The 16410-nt window shown below is 38.1% G+C and overlaps 1 protein-coding gene across 2 annotated transcripts; it reads left to right on the top strand.

Moving 5' to 3' along the window:
• The first annotated feature begins 11237 nt into the window (after positions 1-11237).
• On the top strand, positions 11238-15834 carry LOC143552665 (7-deoxyloganetin glucosyltransferase-like). 2 transcript variants are annotated; one of them, XM_077042819.1, is made up of 2 exons: positions 11238-12024; positions 14776-15834. In XM_077042819.1, exons 1-2 carry the CDS (start codon positions 11499-11501, stop codon positions 15714-15716), a joined length of 1467 nt encoding a protein of 488 aa, XP_076898934.1. In that variant the 5' UTR covers positions 11238-11498; the 3' UTR covers positions 15717-15834. The 2 variants fall into 2 exon arrangements, with proteins under 2 accessions (XP_076898934.1, XP_076898935.1); XM_077042820.1 differs by having other exon boundaries at positions 11239-12024; positions 14812-15834.
• The last annotated feature ends 576 nt before the right edge of the window (positions 15835-16410 follow it).

Here is a 16410-nt window from a genome sequence, read left to right on the forward strand (position 1 = left end):
GACAGAATTACAAATTTTGTCCTTTAAAATAAGACGAATTACGGTTCGTGTCCTTTTCTAAGTTTCCTTGCAGGCGGTGTACTTTAAACTTTTTTTTCCTACAAGTTATGTCCTTTACGCTAACTGGGTTAGAAAAACTCTGTTAAATCCCATCACGTGAGAAGCATGTGAGGGTAGTTTTGTCTTTTTGCCTACCCTTCTTCTTCTTCTGCTGTATCTATTAACACACAGATCCGGTAACAATTACGGTATTCCCATGACCTCCACTCTTTATCCCCATCTCTTTCTCTCATCTCTCTCTCTCTCCTAGCCACCATGACCTCCACCTGCCACCGTTACTAACACCACCACCATCAGGGCAGCCACAAAACCACAAAACCTAATTAACCTACAACAACAATTCAACATAATCGAAGCAGCCACTTGCACACCACACCACCAAACAACCATAATAACACCATCGCACTTCATATCTAAAATTAGTGTTCTAAATAGCTTATTAGGTATGAAATTAGGGTTTCCGACGGACAACAACCACATCGCCGTTAAGATCTAAAATAAGGGTTTCCGGCGGAACACTAATCGAGGTCTTGGTACACTTACCGTCCCTTTATTCATTTGGTCACTAGTCCAATTGGACTTCTAATCATCGTCTAATGCTTCAATCACCATCAATCGCTACAAAGGGAGCTTCTTTTGGTCGCCGGAAAACGAGAAGGCTTGTACCCTCTACTGTCGTCGCAAACAAGCAACCTCGGAACCCTATCGAAACCCATTCACTGTCTTTCGGTCAAATCGAAGATGGAGGAATGCAAAAGAGAAAGGAAGATGGTGAATGGACTGGTTATACGGCAGCGGAGATCGTCAGATAGATGGTTTACGGCATGGTTTATGGCAGCGGAGATCGTCGGAGCGATGCTTTACGGCAGTGGATATCGTCGGAGGCGATGAAGCCGTGGCTATGAACGTCGGAGCGATGAATAGTGATGAGTGATTTTGGTTATGGGGTTTATTAAACGTGGATTAAGTAATATTATTTTAAAGGTGTAATGGAGGTTTGGGAAAGTTACTGTAATGAATTTTCAAGATCTGCAAAATGAAGGAGTTGCAGGTACAGATCTGCAAAATGAAGGAGGTTTGGCAAAATGAAGGAGTTGCAGGTACAGGATGAGGCTAATGAAGATGAAGAAGATGGATATGATAAGGTTTAGTGGTGGGTTTAGTGTGGTACAGGTGAAAAGATGGATATGGTACAGGTGAAACAGAAGCTTAAGATCTGCAAAATGAAGAAGAAGGAGTTGCAGGTACAGGTGAAAAGACAAAAATGCCCTCACATGCGCCTCACGTGAGGGCATTTAACTGAGTTTTTCTAACCCAGTTAGCGTAAAGGACATAACTTGTAGGAAAAAAAAGTTTAAAGTACACCGCCTGCAAGGAAACTTAGAAAAGGACACGAACCGGTTTTTGGCTTTTTTTAAAGGACAAAATTTGTAATTCTGTCTAAATTTTACCAATAACACAACAAAATGGTTTCGTTTTTGAATTTTCAGAAAAAAATGTTGTTGTATAGTTAAAACTTTCTTAATAGTGCACGTTACTCAATAATATAACCCTCTTGCAAACATGCTAAGAAACTGATGATCGTGTACGTTACTCAATCATGGTATAGGACTTTGATCGCCTTTTGTCTTCGACCATTCTGGAGAATGATGATTTGGGTTTTGGCTTTCCGGTAGCAGATGCAATCCCACTATACCATATGAAAACTGAATAATTTTCTCCATACAATTTATGTTAAAAATAGTAGTTGCTAGGACTATCACTTTTACCCGAAACCCAACCTGAGAAAACATGTACCCGAACCCGAACAAACCCGACCCGAAAAACCCAAACCCGAGAAAATACAAACCCGAACCCGAACCGAAGTAATTCGGGTTGGTTCTCGGGTATGATTTATAAGTTTCGGGTCAACCCGAATAAACTTTTTGTTTTGAAATTAAATATATTTTTAGGTATAATAGGCTTAGTCTTAGCCACTTAGGTTATCAGAATTCGGTCCTAATCGATTGTTGTCATTACAACTATTATAGATCGATTGTTTATTGTTAATTTATGTTTTCCGTTTATTACTAATAGTAACCGTAATCAAACAACCAAATCACGCCCGATTGAAGACGATTATGGTTCGAGTTAGTTTTACTCTTCTTTTGGATTATTTTATCAAGTTATGTTAAGTTATGTTGGTTTATTATCTAATTATTTGCTTAAGAGCAAAAAATAATATGTTGTTTTAATTTTAGCATTGTACTTTTTAAAATTTTTTTGTCTTTGGTTTATTTTCTAAGATACTCGAAACCCGATTAACCCAGTCCGAAAAAACCCAAACCCGAATTACCCGAACCTGAAAAACCCATGAGAGATTCGGGTTGGTTTCGGGTCAAGGTTTAAAACTTTGAAACCCGAAACCCGAAAAACGAATCCGAAGAACACCCCTAGTATTCACGCCTTCTAAAAAGAGCGGTTGGGATTGACAAAAATAATTAACGAAAATATATGGAAATTGTTTAATTCCAATACGTTGTCAAATTGATGTCAACGAGGAGGATGGTGGGGAAGTATCAGAAGAACCGCCACGCCTGCACGAGAGGAATTTAGGAAAAATGTTGCAATCGTTAACATTACCCGACAACAAAATAAAATATGGATCTTTAGTGGCTAAGTTGTCCTAGTCAGTTAACGAGATACAATTAGAAAAACTCAAGTTGAAAGAAAAGTTAAGCTAAGAAACAACTGAGAGTTGAGATTTTTAAAGCTCTGGTTGGACAAACTTTCGGTATTTTTCGCTACCAGTTCTGAACCGGTAACGTACAATCATAAGATATTCACTTTATACTTTTACTCATGCTTATTTTTGTTTCGGTACCTCTATATGTGTAGTTCCGATCACATTCTTGTTTCCATACTTGATCTTCAACAATAGATCATTATTCTAAGAATTTTATTTCCCCTTGTATATGATGTTAGCGTATAAATATGTATGACACCTTTTATTTAATAAGGTAGTTTATAAATTTCTAGTTGGATGCACCATAGAAACCTCCTAGGACGCGTTCGTTTCACAGAATTCGTGGGTATTCAAAGGAATTGGAATTAAAATCCCATGACCTGGCGTGTTCGTTTCGTTGGAATTGGAATCTTAATTCCATTTGGTGTGTTCGGTTGACAAGGAATTGGAATTGGAATTGGAATTCAATTCCTTCAAATTCCTTTAAACATAATCGAAAATGTAACATAATCGAAAATGTAATATAATCGATTATGTAACATAATCGAAAATGTATCATAATCGATTTTGTAACATAATCGAAAATGTAACATAATCGAAAATGTAACATAATCGATTATGTAACATAATCGATTATGTAACATAATCAAAAATGTAACATAATCGAGTTTGTAACATAATCGATTATGTAACATAATCGAAAATGTAACATAATCGATTACGTAACATAATCGAAAATGTAACATAATCGATTACGTAACATAATCGAAAATGTAACATAATCGATTACGTAACATAATCGAAAATGTAACATAATCGATTACGTAACATAATCGAAAATGTAACATAATCGATTACGTAACATAATCGAAAATGTAACAAGATCTTAGGTTATGGTACCATGAATGTAACGAATAATCCGCTTTAAAGCGTTCCAATGACCCGTCATTTGTAACATCCTAAAATATTATAACGTTAAATAAAGAAAGTTACGTTTAGTGAATTCGCATTATTAATTAATTAATATCGAGTAAAGAACGGATCATGGACTTAGATTAATTAAGGTGGACTAAGTGGTACTGGGCTTTAGGTCCATGGGCTTCAAGGGGTATAAATACCCTCTTAAACCAACCTAAAACCCTAAACCCTCATTTATATCCATCCAAATCTCTACACACTCAGAAACACACACCACCATATTTCGGCCGAGAGAAAGAGATGTGAGGTCCGAGCAAGCACACGCGATTCAAGATAGATACGAGATCTAGAGTTCCTAAACAAGCTAACCAAGATCGAACGAGCACAAAAGGTATGTTCTTGACCTTTAAAGTTTACGTTTTATTGAACGTTTAGCCTTGAAGCTTGAAACGGTGATAGATCGGGTCTAAACGAAACGTAAAGTAGCGAACTTGATTCTAGGACGAACCTAGTAAACCCATAAAAATGTACGGTTCGTTTAAGATAAACCGTAGATCTTGTATTGAACGTTCATGAAATTAAAGGTCCAAACTTTACGTGTTTTCGGGTCAAATCTTATCCAAAAACGACCATATGAATGATCGCGGGTTAGTCAAATACCATATCCATGGATTTCTCAGTAAAACGATGATGATTTTGGGGGGTTAAGATTGAACAGAGGCGCAGCTGGGCAACTTCGCCTGCAAGCTTAACTTCGCCTGCAAGCTAAGTTCGCCCAGCCATAACTTCGCCTGCAAGCTTAACTTCGCTTGCAAGCAAGTTCGCCTAACTGATAACTTCGCTTGTTGACAAGTTCGCCTATGATTAACTTCGCTGGACCCCAAGTTCGCTGATGTCTAACTTCGCCTGCAATTAACTTCGCCTGGTGATAAGTTCGCTTGATGTTAAGTTCGCTTAACACTAAGTTCGCTTACAGTAAGTTCGCTTAATGTTAAGTTCGCTTATTGTTAAGTTCGCTTAATGATAAGTTCGCTGGAGTTAGCAAATTGGAAAATAAATTAAAAACCTAATGAAAAATGTGTTAAGACAGTTAATGGGAGACCTAGCCAGGGGCTCTGCCCCTTGGACCATGCTAGGGGCTGCCGCCCCTAGACCCCGCTGCCAGGGGCGCTGCCCCCGGACCCCCGTTCGTTGTGGGTTATATAAAGATAGAAATACAACATGAGTAGTAGTAGTTAATTGATACGTGTAAATATTATACAGTTAGCCGTGCACAACTCAAGAAGGGAATAACGATTAACGGAGAGCGTAACAGGATTCAGGTGAGTTTCTAGCCCCACTTCCTTGTTATGTTTTCGGGGCTGTGTGCATACTTGATGTGATAGTTAATACACTTATCTTAAGTGATAAGTGTATGCCTTGTATGATTTATGTATGATGATTGCTTGACGGTGCGTGAACGATCTTCAGATATTGCATGAACCGTCAGGTGGTAGTTAAGATATGATTGATAAGTATGATGAGAGATATGATGTATGTATGAATATATGATGCATGCATAATGTATGTATGTTATGATGATGGTACGTGAACGCTCTTCGGAGATTGCACGTATTGTCAAGGAAAGTATGTATGAACAGGTATGGTACAGTTACACGAAACAAAGGGACCAGACCCTAATAATATCTGTGATGTTAGGGACCAGACCCTTATAATATCTGTGATGTTAGGGACCAGACCCTTATAATATCTGTGATGTTAGGGACCAGACCCTTATAATATCTGTGAGGTTATAGGGCGAAAGGCTCTTTAAAACGTATGATTATGTATGTAAAGAAAGTATGAAGGTAAGAATGAAAGTATATGCACTTATGTGTGTATGAAAGAAAGTTAAGAGGTTAAGTATGAAATGTAAGAAGGTATTGTATGATTATGTGATTAACTAGAACTCACTCAGCGTAGCTAACTTTTAGTATGCACGCAGGTGAGTAGAATGAGGCAGGTAGCTTGAGGAGGACACATGGCAGAGTTGGACGAAGCTGACATCTGAAAATTTTGCTATGATGTTTTATTTTAAAAGACTATGTTTTGTTTTTAAATGACTATGAATGCCCGATAAGACAAGAATTATGGTTATGAAATGTAATGGTTTGAATGTTTTTAATGTTCCGCGAATGTTTTAATTAACTCTGATATTTAGAACTGCGTTTATGAGTAAATCCAACACGAAAGTAGGGCTACCGGTAACGGGGCCTTACATCATTGGAGCATGCATATGCATGCAAATTTGTTGCACTGCATAGCTGATGTCCGGGCGCGTGAAGGTAAGATATTGAAGAGCTCCGGCCATGCTAGATAAAGAGTGGGATCTTCAAATGGGGTGCCCGAGGTGGCACTTAGCTTCCCGAGTGTGTCAACGGGAGTAGCCATGGTTTTGCAATTTTTCATTCCGGCACGTCTAACGATATCTTGGGCATAAATGGTTTGAGAGAGAAACATTTCGTCACCGGTTCTAGAAACTGAAATGCCAAGGAAGTGGCTAAGCGGACCCAAATCTTTCATGGCAAACTCTTGTGCCAAATTATGCATGAGATGTTTACGAAGGACATCCGAAGAGGTAGTAAGTAGGATGTCGTCAACATATAAAAGTAGATATGCGGAGTCCGACCCACGGTTGAGGATGAACAAAGAACTGTCACACCGACTTTGTTGGAAACCCAATCGTAGTACAAAATCAGTGAATCGTTGATACCAAGCCCGAGGCGCTTGTTTGAGACCGTAAAGTGATTTTTTGAGTAGACAAACATTATCTGGATATTCCCAGTTACGAAACCCCATCGGTTGGTACATGTAGACCGTTTCGCTTAAATTACCATGAAGGAACGCGTTTGTCACGTCCAATTGGTGTACCGGCCAAGAACGCAATAACACAATCGATAAACGGTGCGAATAGTTGCCGGTTTAACCACCGGACTAAAAGTCTCCCCATAATCAATCCCAACTTGTTGAGAACGCCCATCACATACAAGTCTCGCTTTGTAGCGTTGAAGTTTACAAACAGAATTGAACTTGTGTTTAAACAACCACATGCTACGAGTCACATTCATTTGAGGGTGACGTGGTACAAGCTCCCAAGTTCCATTTTTAATAAGAGCATTAAACTCATCATTCATGGCGTTATGCCATTCCGGTATGGACAATGCCAAGGTTGGGTTTTTGGGAATAGGTATAATGGTGTTGACAGATAGGTTCAAAAATTTCTTAGGTTTGGTGATGCCATCCATTTCCCGAGTACGCATGGTACGGGTGGTGGCTGGTTGTGGAGGGTCTGTTGAGATGGGTATATTATTAATGGGTGGGGTGGGGTGGGGTGGGGTGGGGTGGCATTATTTGTTGAGTGAGATGTAGATATATTATTATTGATGGGTGAAAGAGAGGTCGGTGGGGTAGTGGAAATGGATTGGGCTGGATTATTATATGGAGATGTTGGGCTGGAGGGATTTAGTGAGGGATGTGTGGGCGGTGGAGAGGTGAGGTGATGTTGATTGTGAATATTAGTGAGGTGATGGTTGTTGGGTGGAGTGTTGGGTTGGGTATCCGGAGGTATAACGGGTTGAGTAGCTGAACTGGATGAGGATGCACTAGGCTGGGCATGAGTGGGATTTGGATCAATGTGTGCCCATAAATGTGGATGGGGTGGTGTGGACAGAAAGTTGTAGGAGGGTGTTTGTTTGATGGGAGTATGGGCATACGGGAATATGGTTTCGTCAAAGACGACGTGTCGGGAAATAATTATTTGGTGGGTTTTTAGATCATAAAATTTGTACCCGCGGTGGTGAGTTGGGTATCCGAGAAAGACACAAGGGTTGGAAAGATGAGAAAGCTTATGAATGAGAGTGGAGGGATGGAGAGGATAGAAAAGGGAGCCAAAGACACCTAGGTGATCGTAGGTGGGTAAGCGATTGTAAAGGAGTTCGGTAGGGCTTTTGAAGTTGTGAGTTTTACTAGGGAGAATATTAATGAGGTAAGTGGCCATTTCTAGTGCATGATGCCAAAAAGTTGGTGGGATGGAAGCGTGAGAGAGAAGTGTTCGGATCATATTGTTAATCGAGCGGATTTTGCGTTCCGCCTTTCCGTTTTGGGATGAGGTATAAGGGCAAGAAAGGCCAAACATCATGCCATGTTGATTGTAATATTGTTTAAAGGAGGAGTTAACGTATTCGGTTCCATTATCACATTGAAAGGTTTTTATTTGTCGTTCAAATTGAGTTTTTATTTGATTAGAGAAAGTGGAAAAGATAGAGAAAACTTGAGATTTTTTTGGCAATTGGGTAGGTCCATAAATAGTTGGTGAAATCATCCAGAAATATAATATAATAACGATGACCCCCGGTGCTAAGCACAGGTGAGGTCCAAAGGTCACTATGAATTATATCGAAAGGTAAAGATGTGAAATTAGTCGAAGACATAAATGGTAATTTAACATGTTTCCCAAGCACACACGATTGACAAAGCGTCTTATTTAACTTATCAAAGGAAATAATACTAGAATGTTTCAAAGACTGTAATACGCTCGGCCCGGGATGACCGAGATGTTGATGCCAAAGCTTGTGGGAGATAGCTGCAAAAGTTGAAGGTGACGTGTACTGGGTAGACTCCGGTGGAAGAAGCGGATAGAGATCACCGTTGCTGTTGCATCGAATGATAGGGATCCAGGTCTTGAAATCCTTCACAAGAAAACCAAAAGGGTCAAATTCGATTGAAACCCAATTATCAATGGTTAATCAACGGACGGAGATAAGGTTCTTAATTAATTTAGAAGCATAAAGGACATTTTTTAATTTTAAAGGTGGGCAAGGTGGAGGGAGGGTTTGGTGTCCTTGTCCATTAACCGGAATGGTCGTACCATCTCCGACAATGATGTTATGTAAAATGCTATTATTAAAAAAAGAAGTAAAGTTACCCGGATTGTTTGTCATGTGAGATGTTGCTCCGGTGTCCATGTGCCATTGCTCAGGCGGGTTGAGTGACATGGTGTAGAGGGCCTGCTCAATATTAGTCGGAGTGTAAGCAGCGTTGTAGGCATGGGCAGGTCTTGGTCCGAGTAGCCCATTTCCATTGCCATTGGGTCTAGGGGCTGTTGGATGAGGGCATGGTGGAGTGGGCCATGATGGTTGATAGGATGAAGTTTGAGGAGATGGTGCAGCCCAAGGAGCACAGTTAGGATGGAATTGGTTGTAACCAGACCCAGTAGTGTAGGTGTTGTTGTAACCTGCATGACCAGGACCCGTCCACGTCCCCATTGTTGTCGTCCGCGCCCACGACCCCGCGAACGACCACGGCCATGACCCCTTTCTGCATTAGGATCGGATCGAGTGTCGGATGTATGATCCGGTTTGGCAGTGCCAGCTGCCGAAGTGGACGCGGCTGCCATGTGAGATTTCCGAGTTTCTTCTTGAACAAGTTTCCCCCGGGCGACATAGAAACTAGGTAATGGTTCGGATTGTTGCAGTACCATAGCAATACCTTCAAATTGTTCATTGAGCCCGGTAATGAGTTGTAGAACCATGTCATCGGAGGTAACCGGAGCATTGACATTAGCGAGTTGGTCGGCAAGGGACTTGATTTCTTGACAGTATGCATGTATGCTGGGGAAGTTGTCAAGACGAGCGTTTGCAAATTTATTTTTAAGATAAACCGCACGAGAAACCTTATTATCTTTGAAAATATCACCAAGCGTTGTCCATGCGTCAAAGGCAGTGGTGTTGGTTTGAAGAATAGTGTTTAACAAATCGATTGAGATTGTGCCATAGATCCACTGGAGAACGATGGCGTCAATCCGCTCCCATGAGTCAACAGGAGACGGTGTGATAGTTTTCGGGTCCGCAGTGTCTTTGGTGGAGGAAGTGGTAGCGGGCGGTGGCGTTTTAGTGGTTAGATGGTCTTAGACCAGAAAAGCTTTGCAATGGATGCGGAAGAGCTCGGACCAAGAAGCATATTGGCCCGACTCCATCTCTAAAAGGATGGGAATGAAGGTTCGGATATTAGTTTAGCACATATAGAAGTGACCATATATGTCAGCACACCACTTTCACATGGATAAAGTTACCGACTGATACAAACTTAACAGCCGAGATACATTTTTAAAGACAGAGAACTAAAACAGTAAAACTTTTGTAACAAATATTATATTAGTTATACTGATAAATTTGTTGTCAAGATAATGTATCTTCATTGTTTTGTCGTGAAATAATATTAACCGTTTATGTGCAGGTTATTTTCATAGTTTTGTTAAATAAAAATTACTAGTTAAGGTGTTCAACATCAAACATATATTTACTTGGTTAACAAGTTATAAAAAATAAGAATTAACAAACAAAAAAAAATCATTATGAATGTTTTGTTAAGAAGATTTTATCAGATAACTAAAGCTACAAAACTGATTTTATATAAAAAGTACAAATTTTTATAATATACAGTATGAGAATTAAAGTGCGCGTGATACAGAAATGCACAATCTAATGATAATAAGACTATTACAGAACAAGAAAAATGATATTTTGTTATCTCAAAGTTATGTAAAAGCTCAATGGTCCAGCTGAAAAAGTAAATAAATTTTGTACTAAATTAAGTTATGTAATTGATCAAATCTCATAAGCAATGACACTTTGCTCTTTCGAAATCTAAACTAAAGTTATAACCTCTCTGTTAATTTCTTTTTTGGAGGCTTACATAATTATACCAATCCCTGATCTCACAAATAGATTTCGACCCAACCTTCAAACTACGAAGCACATGATGAGTGTATTTTGCTTTTGACTACCTTTGTTAGGTTCTTTGATTTAGTAAGTTTGTCTTTAAAAGAGATGGTTTGGTGTCGCGGATCATTTGATTGGACCACATGGCTCGACGTGGCAAGTTTTGCCATGTAGTATTTATTTTATCTGTGTTAATTTTTTAGGCTTACTAAATTATGTTTACGATTAATAAATTTAATGATAGTACCATTGATGCATGACCTAACTCTCACCAGTTCATGGCGCAACGCGTGAGCTTTGTTTGTTTGCTTCTTTTTTTTAATATTGATACCGACTGAATTCGTGTCGGTTCGCCACTACAACACAATTTTTTTTGTTTTAAGTACTATTAATATACTAATTTGTTGTATTTGGGTGTTGACGAATTTATAGTTTTTGTTTAGTTATGGTGTCGTAACCCGGTACAGGCCGGATATGCGTCAGTTCGCCGCCACGACGCATATATTTTATTTGTTTAAATACGTTAATTTGTTGTATTTTGACGTTTACGAATTTATTTTTTTTGTTTTAGTTCCAATGATGTAACCAAATACCAACCGAATTAGCATCAACTCACACGCGCACCTTCTACTTTTACCAACCGAAGGCACATCGATTCAAAAATGTTTTCTTTCTTCATAAGCTATATGAATGTTAGTTCTATTTAGAACGTTTACTCTTTTGGGTTTATCACCATATTGTAACAAAGTTAAAATATAAATACCAATCAAATTCGCGTCGATGCAGTGGCACAACATAGCCGGTCTTATTACGTAGTTATTATTTAATAGATAGTGATGGTGGCCGTCCTGGGCCGATACAATGAATCTACCGAGTGGGAATTATTTAGAAAAATATAAATAAATAAGCAAGTTAGTCAACATCCTTTTGAAAATAGCTCCAAACAAAGGGAACCTAAATTCCATGTTCACCCTCTTTATTTATACTTAATTACAACTTTTCTCACCAATATAATACCTAAGAAAAATATATATGAGATGCATATTTGTGAATCTTTCATGGATTTTGAACAAGAGAAGAAGCCACATGCCTTGTGCATACCAATCCCACTACAAGGTCATATTAACCCAATGTTAAAACTAGCCAAAATCCTACACTCCAAAGGCTTTCTTATCACCTTTGTCAACACCGAGTTTAACCACCAACGTCTCATTAGATCTCTGGGTCCTGAAGCTATGCGTGACCTCCCTACCTTTCGGTTCGAGACCATTCCTGACGGTCTTCCACCGCCACAAAACCCTGATGCCACACCGGAATCTTCATTGCTAGCCCATGCACTTGAGGAAAATTTTGAGGGGCCGTTTAGGACGTTAATCACCAAAGTAAATGTTTTGTATTCACCAGTGACTTGTATAGTAGCTGACTTGCTTATGGGCTTCACCCACGCCGTTTCCTCGGATCTAGGTATTCCCAAGTTTCTTTTATGGACAGCAGGAGCGGGTTCGTTATTATGTTATGATCAGTTTCCAGATCTTTTGGACAAGGGATTCATGCCCCTTAAAGGTAACTAATTCATCATAGTTTTCTTTTCAATATCGTAAAATAGTATCTAGTTGATTTATGATAAATTGGATTCTAATAATCTCAGACTAATTAATAATCCCACATGAGAATATCCCTACTGGAAGCTAGGCTCGCCTTTCAAGCATTATTGTCTCATTGGACCACTGCGAGAAAAAGTTGATGGTGTTCAATTTTATCTGAATTTGAAATTGATGTTTTAGTGCTTTTGATCGAAAGAATGATACAAGTCAACTAATGTAAACTTATCTCGAAACGATGTTTCAATTAGTAGCTTGATTTCTTTTTAATTAGAAGTTCAAACACCCAAACTCATCAAGTACCGGGTAAGTTTAAAATCAATCGACTGGTATTCTTCTTCCGATCAAAATCCCTAAAACATCGGTTTGCGTTTTGGATATAACTTAATGTTGTGAATTTTTTTAATGAAGTCCAATGACATAAAAATGTTTGAAATGTGGACTTTCAGCAGGAATATTGTCTTCTGACATTTTGCTAACCACAATTTGTCTTATTTATACGTTATATGATAAATTATATTATATTGTGCGGTCATCATTGAAAAAACTGATTGTAGAAAACAAATTGTATACGTTTGCTTTAAAAAAATCTAGAAAAGATATTGGTGTATTTGGTAGCAGAAACAAATCTTTATTTCAAATTTCTGGTTTTACAAATAGAAATTACATATATTGTAATTGTAGAAAACTATTGAAAATTTGAAAAGTTGTTAAAAGAAAAAAGTGTATTTCCTTCAAAACTATAGTTCTACTAAGGCTATATGCAGTGGAATACTACAAAATGGGACATTTTACACCATGTGATGTCCAGTTAGCAAAGGGTAGGTTTTTGTTTTTGGGGTGTAATGATGTTGTAGCCTAATATATATGCATGCATACATACATACATATATATATATATATATATATATCATACACAATCAATATTATAATAATAATAATCTGAAGAGCAGCAGAAGAGAAGCAGAGACAAATAGTTTCCCCCCTATCGCCCCCAAAATCGCCGGAGGGGGCGGTGTTGTCGCCCATTCTCGCCGGAAATCACCCCATCTTGGCGCCCACTACGGGTGGCCTAAGGGTATGGGATTGGGTGAGTGTGAGCGGTGTTAGTTAATAGATGTCACATGGGTAGGAAATGTATCTATCACTCAAGGTTGGCAATGAAGGGGGCTGGGGAGGTCGATCGTCCCGGCCCGATCATCCCGATAGACCTGATTTTAAAAAAATATATATGTGGTCTTTTTGGAAGCAACCTCTCTATTTTTTGGGATAGATGTACATTTTGCCGAAGCCCCACCCTCCCAGACCCTGCTAATTATAGCTATGTTATTAATGGGATTTTTACTGGGTATGATTGATTGATTGTTCAAAAAGTCAGATTATAACTCGTTGATAAAGAGGAACCAAAACTTCATTCATAAACCACTCTAACCAACCAAATGTAGAATTGATGCACTACCACTCTTGTCAATTGAATTTGACAAAATGGGTTATGATTTAGTTATGATAATATACAAAAACACGAAGACAAATACCCAAGGAGGGCACTAGAAGAATGAGACTAAAGGACGAGTTTGACTTTTGGAAGTCAGAGTTACAAGAACACTAAATTGGAGCACCAAGAGCAGAGTGAAAGTGAAATTGAGTATGGCAAAGTGTTTGCAGAGGTTTAGGATTCACTTTTTAGACCCAAATTTCGTTAATAACTAAGCTTGGACGGATTTAATTGGTCAAGGTTAAGCCTAGTTCGTGGGAAACTATCAAAATTAGGCGTGAGAACAACTAATTTCCGTGTGCCTGGCCTGCGTCACGTGTGGCAAACAGCCAAGGTCATATGTTTCGCAATGCGCAACCTAAATGGGTCTTGCATGTTCTTGGTGATTTTAGCGTCGCGAAGGATGAGGGGGGAAGGGTTTCACGTGTCATGACCCAATTGGATGGGGTGAAACACTAGCTAAGATCGTTGCGTGTCGCGAAAGGAGAAGAAGAGATCATTTGCGACGCGTGTGACACCAAATTAAGCAAAAAGTTTGGATTTTTTACACTTTCACCCTGGACTTTGATTAAATGCAATTTTAGCATAAAATACATGAAATAGAACTAGCGATCGAGACTGTAACATCACATAAACATGATATCACAAGTCAAACACTAAAATCATAAATGAACATGAAGTATTTTCAATCTTTCATTAATTAATAAATACATATCCGAATTATATTGACATTTTAAAACGGGTCGGGTTTCAGGTTTGAAAGTTGACAAATTTCACAACCAACACGATGTCTTGGACCAAAATAATACACAATTCTTTTCAAATTTTGTTGAACTTTAAACAACCTTGTTTATGATCAGTAGGTTATTAGCAACAGTGCTTTCTTTATTGTCGACTGATCTTCACAACACCTAGTTTAGCTTCGGATTAACTTGCTACTTGAAACAGAAGGGTGGACTCGGTTTTTGTAACCTGATATTGTCTCCTTCGCTTCTCTGACCAGCGAACCCAGAACAAGAAGTGCTTCTTTCTATATCGAATGAATTAGAAATTTGGCTTTCACATTCTAATCATTCGAATGAATCTGAACTATTATTTGCATAATTACAACATAAAACAAACCATATCTTGATCAAATATTGAACATAATTGTATAAGGTACCATTTTTCTTGCTAACTTGATTCATGCTAATATCATGTTTTCTCTTTGATATACAGATCCAAATTATTTACTAAATGGGTACTTGGATACAGTTCTAGATTCTATACCCGCAATGCAAGGTATACGTCTAAAAGATATCCCTCCTTGGATTAGATGTATCAACCCCGGTGATGAGTGCATGATTCACTATTTTTGTTTACAACTAGAGAGAACAAAATCAACATCATGCCCTATCTTTGTTAATACTTTTGATGAACTTGATTGTGACATTTTAGAGACGATCTCTTCGAAGTTTCCTACTTGCTATGGAATTGGTCCGTTACATATATTCGAAAACAATGTTGTAGACAAAACTCTAGCATCCATCAAATCAAACCTTTGGAAAGAAGAGCCCGAATGTTTAAAATGGCTAGACTCAAAAGAACCGTTGTCGGTTCTTTATGTGAACTTTGGTAGTATCACAGTCATGACGTCTCAACAACTAGTCGAGTTTGGATGGGGACTCGCGAGAAGCAATTATTCATTCTTGTGGATAATACGTCCCGACCTTGTGATTGATGAGTCAGCTGTTCTTCCACCCGAGTTGCTGACGGAGATAAGAGGTAGAGGCTTGTTGGCTGCTTGGTGCCCACAAGAACAAGTTCTTAACCACCCGTCAATAGGAGGGTTTTTAACGCATAGTGGATGGAATTCGACAATTGAAAGTATTTCTTATGGAGTCCCAATGATTTGTTGGCCGTTTTATGCGGATCAACAACCGAATTGCTGGTCGAGTTGCAACAAGTGGGAGATTGCCATGGAGATTGACAACAATGTCAAGAGTGAGGAAGTTAAAAAGCAAGTGATTGAGTTGATGGAAGGAGAAAAAGGGAAATTGATGAGAAAAAAAGTTGTTGAATTGAAGAAGAAGGCTAGGGAAGCATGTCTTTTTCCTTCTGGTTCATCTATAGCCAACTTAGAGAAGATAATTAGTCTCATGCAAACTTCATCAAAATGATCCATGGTATAGTTTAGATGCATGCTTGTGTTTTTTATGTACATACCACTTAACTTTCTGTGAACGTACTGTTTTACATCACTCGGGAAACTCTCAATCTCTCACTTGTTACGCCTTGTTTGTAGCCTAGTTTACGCACGACGAAAACAAGAAAAAAATAGAGATATATATTTTCTGAGTGAAAAGTGATTCGTTCTTGAATAATCAAAACATTAAATGATTACCCCGAATTCTAAATTTGGCCATCATCAGTGATTCAACAGTTTACACATATAAGAGAAAATTAGACTAAACGTACCTCTCACTCATACTTATGAATTTATGATACCCCGTCCATGGAAATACCATACAAAAATTTTCATATTGTTTTAAAAAGGTTCAAAAATCATATAAAGAAATTTCATATTGTTTTAATGTCACCTTAATTTGTATTTCAAGGATTTGAAAATTTGTATTTCATTATTTTATCAAAGGGATTACTCAATACAATATTAACCAAGTTTTGAAGTTGTTCTAATAAGATTACTCGTAAAATCTTTTATTCAAATCAAGTCACTAAAGTTTCATTTTTGTTTTAATTCTAGATATTTTATCTGGATAGCAAATTATATAGGTTTTCTTTTTATTTTTATATAGTTTGACATTGTAATATAAGTTTTTTTAAATTGAGAATAAAATTTTTTAAATTGCAAAA

The sequence above is a fragment of the Bidens hawaiensis genome, unplaced genomic scaffold, assembly GCF_021521415.1.
Source record: "Bidens hawaiensis isolate Kalapana, Puna unplaced genomic scaffold, B.hawaiensis_p1.1 tig00016968_1, whole genome shotgun sequence".
NCBI classification, from domain to species: Eukaryota; Viridiplantae; Streptophyta; class Magnoliopsida; order Asterales; family Asteraceae; genus Bidens; species Bidens hawaiensis.